This window comes from Silene latifolia, chromosome X (genome assembly GCF_048544455.1).
Source record: "Silene latifolia isolate original U9 population chromosome X, ASM4854445v1, whole genome shotgun sequence".
In the NCBI taxonomy this organism is placed as follows: domain Eukaryota; kingdom Viridiplantae; phylum Streptophyta; class Magnoliopsida; order Caryophyllales; family Caryophyllaceae; genus Silene; species Silene latifolia.
In genome coordinates, this window is record NC_133537.1 from 149120834 (window position 1) to 149127803 (window position 6970).

Below are 6970 nucleotides of genomic sequence, written 5' to 3' on the forward strand. Positions count from 1 at the left end.
ATGTCCCGAATAGGCTACTTTGGTTTGTTACGTCTCATTTGCAGGAACGGACCTCAAAGTTGTGAAATCGTGCCTTATTTAGTCCTCTTAGCATGCATTTATGGAGATAGAGGATTTAGAGTGGAAGTGCCATGCCTCGGGAAGCGCGACGGAAGTTTTTGGAAGGTAATTAAACGCGCTCAAGCTGTTTTCAGTGGCTAACCATTCGATCGAGAGCTTTTTCGGTCGATCGAGTGGTTCTGACGGTTCAAGATGTTCGATCGAGTCCCTGCTGAACTCGATCGAAGGGTGCTAATCTGGAGGCTCTCGATCGAAGACCGTTTCTGGTCGATCGAGAGGATTTGCTGAAGAATTACTCGATCGAGAGGTCTCAAATGCCTCGATCGAGTACTCTGCTGATTTACACGGGATTTTCTATTCCGTGGTTATCTTAATTAGTCTTTAGTTTGTTTAATAAACGCTTCCCTATATAAGGTGAAGACGTCATTAGGTTAAACTATCCCATCTTTTATCATACTTTACACTCTTAATCAATCCCTAACACTATTAGAAAAATATTTATTTGCGGCTCCGAAAAAAGGCCTTGTTGCGGCGTTTTTGATGTAGCAGCAAATGGGGGCCGCAAATAGCAAAATTATTTGAGACGTTAAAAAAACACTGCAAATAAATGTCTATTTGCGGCGTTTTTTCAAAAAAAACGCCGCAAATAAATAGGCTATTTGAGGCGTTTTTTTGGAAAAAACGCCGCAAATAGGTATTAGAAAAAAAAAATTTACAAAAAAAATGATCCAAACAAATGATTTAAATATAATAACTCTCAAATAGAATGGCAATCTTACATTATTTTTTTTCATACATCAAATAGAATAAAAACATACAAATGGAATAATGCAACAACTCTATTATCTCAATGACTCTACAACTTACACTAGCTGACTCAACAATGTGTTCAGAGCACAGCAAAATGATCCTAAACTAGCACGTCCATTAAGCACTGAACACCCCAGCTTAAGTTAACTCGTTACATTTGCATCCAGGATTAGTTTTCCGGTTGTTACAGAATGTGTCACCAGAGCTTCGAATCCCTGTTGTCAGGCAGAATGATTAACGTCTTTGGTAGGAGTAGGCGAGCAAGCGGCTACATTGGATCTGAACTCGTCCAGCTCAGCCAAAACTTCCTCTTCTGGTCTGTACAGCAAGTCTATGATACGCCATATCTGCAACTCCCAGATGATGTCAGGTTTAGGACAATAATAGCAACCCAAGAAAATAGAAATTGCTATGATAAATATAGATTACCTGCAATGTTCCACCTCCAGCAGAGCTTGAACAGTCATCTGATACACTAACCAGAGTCCATGGATCTATCGAATTCCAGTGGAAGTCCACCACTTTGCCCCTATCCCCTATAAATGAAACAGTTAGTGTGATAGCTTCTAGATACGAGGTAATCAGTTTATGCGAGACCTCAGTTCATTCGGGTCAAGTCAGTACAGGTCAGGTCATTTCAAGCTCATGTATGTTTCACATGTTTCTATTATCGGATGAGTTCGGGGCTTTGGCCAGGCTCATTTTCAAGTAAATGGTTACAAGTCGGGTGAATTCTGTATATGAACTCCCGTCTGTTTTGCCAAGTCTAGAGTCTCTTTATTTTAACAGCTGACAAGAAACTAAACGTGAAGCCATACCTGTGTCCAGCATGTCTGAAAAACAAGCCTGCAGGATGGTTTGACTTTTTACCTCCGCTCTCTGTTTCCATCTTACTAACCTGAGCATCAAAACAAATGAGAGTTACTGTACTAGCATATGTATGGAATAATGGCTGCAAGATTTTGGCAAAGTTGACACTAATAGATTTATTGTTATTCGTCAACAATGAATGTGTGATCACCCAGAGCAGTTAGATCAACATCTATAGGGTGAATCTAGCTTAAGCCGGCTAAAATATGGGCAAAACCGAACAGTGTAGTCAAAACCATAAGTGCGTCAGATTAAATGAAATCTATGATGGTAGATAGCCATAGTTATTCTGATAATGGCTAGTTGTTCATGGATTCTCTAGTCCAAGTTAGAGGATTCCTATATTCCATTTGGGAATAAGGTTCCAAGTACTGGCAAATTAAGGAATATAACTTGCAATAAAAGGGGCACATCAAAAATAAAAGAATATAGCAATAAAAAATTGCAGTGCATAACTAAAGAAACTGAATATCATATAATACAACTAGAATCATTCAGTACATAGCTAAGTGAGTAAGAACAAAAACCTGCGTCCGATAGGCATAGTGCTAATTGTGGTGGGACATCAGGATTGTAAGAGATGAAGGCGTAGGCTAGGTTGAGCAATAAACGACACTGAGCAGTAGACAAGATAGACGCAACGACAGCTAAAGATGATTGGTGTTAATTGTGTCCGCGCAACAGCAGTTAGAAAGGTATGGCGGTGGCTGAGTTTGAGCTAGAGATGAAGGGTACAGGAGATTTGGCTGAATGAGGATCAACAGTCAATAGTTTCGCCCTGCACAAACTGAATAACACGGTAGACATCAACAGTTGACAATTTGACGCCCTCATCAACAGTCACACAATTGAATAACACAATTGACGCCCTCATCAACACAATTGAATAACATAATAGACATCAACACATGGAGAAATACTCTACTTACCCAAAAGAGTGGCCCGAAATTGCTCCAACCACACCAAAACAAAATAACTGGCCAGCAGTATATCTAGATAAAGGCTTCGACGCCATAAAAAGTAAGTGTAAGTAGCTTGGTCCTGCACAAATTTCTTTATAGAATGATTGAACTATAAATACCAAGGCATAATTTGAAAACCTAACATCACATAGTCAGGTCACATACAAATAAATAAAAGGAAAAACTTGAAATAAGAAATCAAAACTACAATATTAGGCCCAAAATCATCAATGAATTTCACCCAAGATCAACAAAAATAGAAATAAAAAAAAGAGTGTCGGGTGTTGTTTTATGCCCTAAATGAACATCGACCATTAGACACAACAGATTAAGCCCTCAATGAACCCAGAAATAAAAATAAAAAAATAAAGAATCAATCAATTTCACCGAAGGATCGACAAACCCGAGTAATAGTTAATATATCAACAGGCCGCGATAATTTTTAGGGCTTATTTCCAGATCGAGCGTTCACCATTTTTCCGTCAAATTAATTGATTGAAATCAATAAGAGAAATGAAAAACAATACAAAGCAATTTTAGCAATAATAATACAGAGTAACAAATAAGTAGGAAAGAAAATTACCAGTATTGGACAGGGTTGAATTGACGAACAACGATTTGATGGGAGATGATTTGACGGGGATGAGAAAAGGGATTTGGATCGAGGGAATTGAAGGAGTACAAGCTTGCTCTCTCCTGTCATACTCTATTCATCAATAGCAAGAACATGCCTAGGTATTAATACTCCCATCAACAAAAATAATTAATCACAGGTTTCAATGTCAAAATTGCAAACTAACCAAATTAAGTTTCTCAGTTTCCGCCTTATAGGCCGCCTGAACATGTAAAACACTTGTAATTACCTGGGGTTAATCTTAAGCAAGGGATTATAGGCCTATTACTACCAACCAAAAGCTCACTATAACTTCTTTTGTATAGTGTGAAGCATGGGCAGCATAGACGAGTTAACTAACTATTGTTTGAGAAATAAAAGAAGATCCCATTGTCCCCTACACAGACAGCAACCATAATTCTGAACATAAGACAAAGTCTCTCCATAATTACGCAATTGATCCAAGCTTATAAGAAACAGTGGTCAAGTGGAGAAACCTTGATGATAGGATCAAAATGACTACAAACAAAGCAAAAAACGATACAAGTCTTGCCAACACCAGAATTCCGAAGCACAACAAGCTGAAAATTACGAATAAAAACACAGAAAGTTCAAATTCAATTACAAGTAATTGCCAGAGGTTTTGTTTAAAGCACATTAATTTACCTCATTTATAAGTAACTTATAAAAAGTTGTTTTGTGTAATTTGTCACGCTTCAGTTAATGTTGGATGTGCATGAATTGCTAGCTGCAAATTCTGGAAAACTTATAAAAAGTTCATGTATTAAGATGTTACCCAATTCAAAAAAGGCAATAATTAAGCCCATGTGTGCTTAACTAATTACACGAGACAAACACAGTTCACCAAAATTTTGAATCACAAAACTTACTAGACAACCCAATCCAAAGATACACCATTGATTTAAAATTTGGAAACATTAGAAAAATGAAATACCAGCTATCTCAAATTTCCCCCTAAAACAACAAATTATGTAAACCCTAGTTCATAAAGTCCTAAAACCAAACCCTAAAAACAATTCTGAAAAATTAATCAGTGAAATAGACTCATACATACATATAAATTAACATTTTAACAAAAAAAGTTTACTTCAAACAAGTTAAATTAACAATTAGGAAAATTATACCTAAATTTGAAATTAATTGAGGATATGTGGTTAGTGGTTACCGATAGGATTGTAACATTGACAAAAGCGTCGGTTGCGAGTAGGGAGGACGATCGCCTTAAAGGAGGTAGGCGCTCAGGAGATCGTCTACGGAAAAACGCCTTAAACGGAGTGGGGAAATGATAGGAATTGGGTTTTCATTTCTGTGAAGAGAACTGCAGAGTAAGGCGAATAAGGATGACATGAGAGAGAGTACCGAGGTAAAGTAAAGTGTTTTGTTTTTATCTACTTAGTATATGCGGCGTTATTTACTAGAAACGCCTCATATGTAACAATTGCTGCGTTTTTTTAAGAAAAACGCCTCAAATAACTCTCATGTTAGGAAAAATAAAAATAAATATAGATTTGTATTTGCGGCTCCTTCACTAAAACGCCTCAAATAGAGAGCCGCAAATTAATGTTTTTCTACTAGTGTGGGAGAGCGAACTTACTGATGGTAGAAGAGATGCAAGCTCATGCACTGGTTGGCGAGTTGCGGTGGTGGGAGGCCATGGATGCACGCAGCTGGAAGCAATAATGAATTAGAATACAAAGCTAAAAAATTAGGATAGAAACCTTGTGAAGGACAAAACAACTATGAGCAGAGAAAGTACCTAGTCAAATTATGAGCTGACAACTGACTTTGAACAGCTACATTAGCTTGGTAACCAGATGAATTTACGAACCCTCCAAACCAATCTCCAAGTCCGGCATCAACCATCATATACAGAAACCCAGCCGTATCCTGTCTTAATTAAGAATAAATCGAGTTCATGAGGCTATTTATACAAGAAAACAACTATGATCTACTACATTGAGCGTTGTACAAACAGGTAAATGCCGAGGAAGGGATACAGAGACGATTAATATACAGCATATCCATAATCGTAAACGTGTATAGGTAAAAGTCCTGCATAGAGAACAAGAAACATAATCAAGTCCTGCCTCTGCGAAAAAGGCAACTGATGAGGGCTCCCATGCTCTCCGCATATACACCTACATATAATGTATTAAGTCGACCGGACATGGCTTCGTCTACGAAATTGGGATACTCGTATGTTTACAATAACCAACAATCATTCAGCCACCTCAAACGCTCCGCTTATATGTGGTAGGGCATGGGGTCAAATGTAATCAGTCGCTTACCTCTTGTGCATAAAACATACAGAACTTATTACTAAAATAACCCATAATGAAAGTTAAACCGACTGGGAGGAACTCCCTCTGTTTCTAGCCATTTCACCATGTTTCACAACAAAATGTGAGGGTGATTTTGAATTATGCAGTGAAACGGCTAGAACAGGAACTTATTGCTCCGTTTGATAATTCAATTGCAGACGCTATGACAATAGAATATTAATAAATGGCGATAATTTAGCTAGGTACATTACTTCGTTCCAACCTATTTCAAAACCAAGAATGGTGGGCCTTTCTTTGGCTCCATTAATGAAACTTAGATAATCATTAGAGTAGTTCTAAAATAAATCAATCTCTAGACAAATTTCACATTTCGAATGAAGTTTACAGAGAGAGATATTAGTGATTCTAGTGTCACTACTATAGCATGCAGTAATCAGTATTCGTACCGAGTACACAACCAAAGCAACAAACGAATATAACTGGAAGGACAGTAATCGTTCACATATGTACGACTACAAAGGAAATGCAAGAAATCTTACCACCAAATCATCCATAGTGAGGATAGGACAAGTAAACAAACCAACTCTAAAAACAAAAAATCAGAAATCCCTAATTTGTATTGAAGAGAAAATCCCTAATCTCATCAACCCTAATCATTAAAACCAAACAGTCTAAGCCAAATATTTAACTACAAATCATAGTACAAACATTACAGCAATCCAATTTTCTATTGTTCGAATAAAAAAAACTAATTACCCCAAAACCCTAAACAATTAAATCGAAATTGTTCAAGTAGGAGATTATACAGTGAGAAAGAGAAAGAAGACCTGCAGAGGGACGAGCCGCCATCAGACGCTAGTCATGTGTTGTGCTGATTGGGTGAGTCGACGGCAAGGAGTAGCGATTGAGCGAAGGGAATATAGCGCTTATGAGTTATCACTTATGAATGGGAATTGGGGGCAAACTAGAGCCGAGGTGTAATTTTAGTTGGGCTTTATAGTCCTTACTTGTATTTGCGGCGTTTTGTGCAAAAAACGCTCAATTGACGTATTTGCTACGTTTTCCTATAAAACGCCTCAAATAACTTCCTTGTGTTTATTATATAAAAAAAAAAAAAAGATTTTAATGCGTATTTGCTGTTGTTTGGCAAAAACGCCTCAAATAGAAAGCCGCAAATTAATATTTTTTTACTAGTGTAATTTTTTTTAAGTAGACACTTTGTTTTCCTTCCTCCTTTGCCGCATGTTCTTATTGCCGGATTCTTATCTTTGTAATCATTTTTACTCTTTACTCTTAATTTAATTCTTCTTGTTTTCTCTTCATTGTTTTGCTTCTTAATTTCAGTTTAATCA

General features: G+C 37.1%; 1 protein-coding gene across 11 annotated transcripts; it reads right to left on the reverse strand.

Annotated features, from left to right (window-relative positions):
* Nucleotides 1-797: 797 nt before the first annotated feature.
* LOC141623673 (WD-40 repeat-containing protein MSI4-like) lies at nucleotides 798-6603 on the reverse strand. 11 transcript variants are annotated; one of them, XM_074439805.1, is made up of 11 exons: nucleotides 6446-6598; nucleotides 5093-5223; nucleotides 4931-5003; nucleotides 4502-4654; nucleotides 3503-3538; nucleotides 3286-3408; nucleotides 2670-2781; nucleotides 2268-2527; nucleotides 1689-1768; nucleotides 1300-1406; nucleotides 798-1217 (listed from the first exon to the last, which is right to left on the reverse strand). In XM_074439805.1, the coding sequence occupies exons 8-11, from the start codon at nucleotides 2282-2284 to the stop codon at nucleotides 1092-1094; spliced, it is 330 nt and encodes a 109-aa protein (XP_074295906.1). In that variant the 5' UTR covers nucleotides 2285-2527; nucleotides 2670-2781; nucleotides 3286-3408; nucleotides 3503-3538; nucleotides 4502-4654; nucleotides 4931-5003; nucleotides 5093-5223; nucleotides 6446-6598; the 3' UTR covers nucleotides 798-1091. The 11 variants fall into 11 exon arrangements, 6 of the variants coding, with proteins under 6 accessions (XP_074295906.1, XP_074295908.1, XP_074295905.1 ...); XM_074439807.1 differs by having other exon boundaries at nucleotides 2670-2793; XM_074439804.1 differs by having other exon boundaries at nucleotides 3503-3712.
* Nucleotides 6604-6970: the final 367 nt, after the last annotated feature.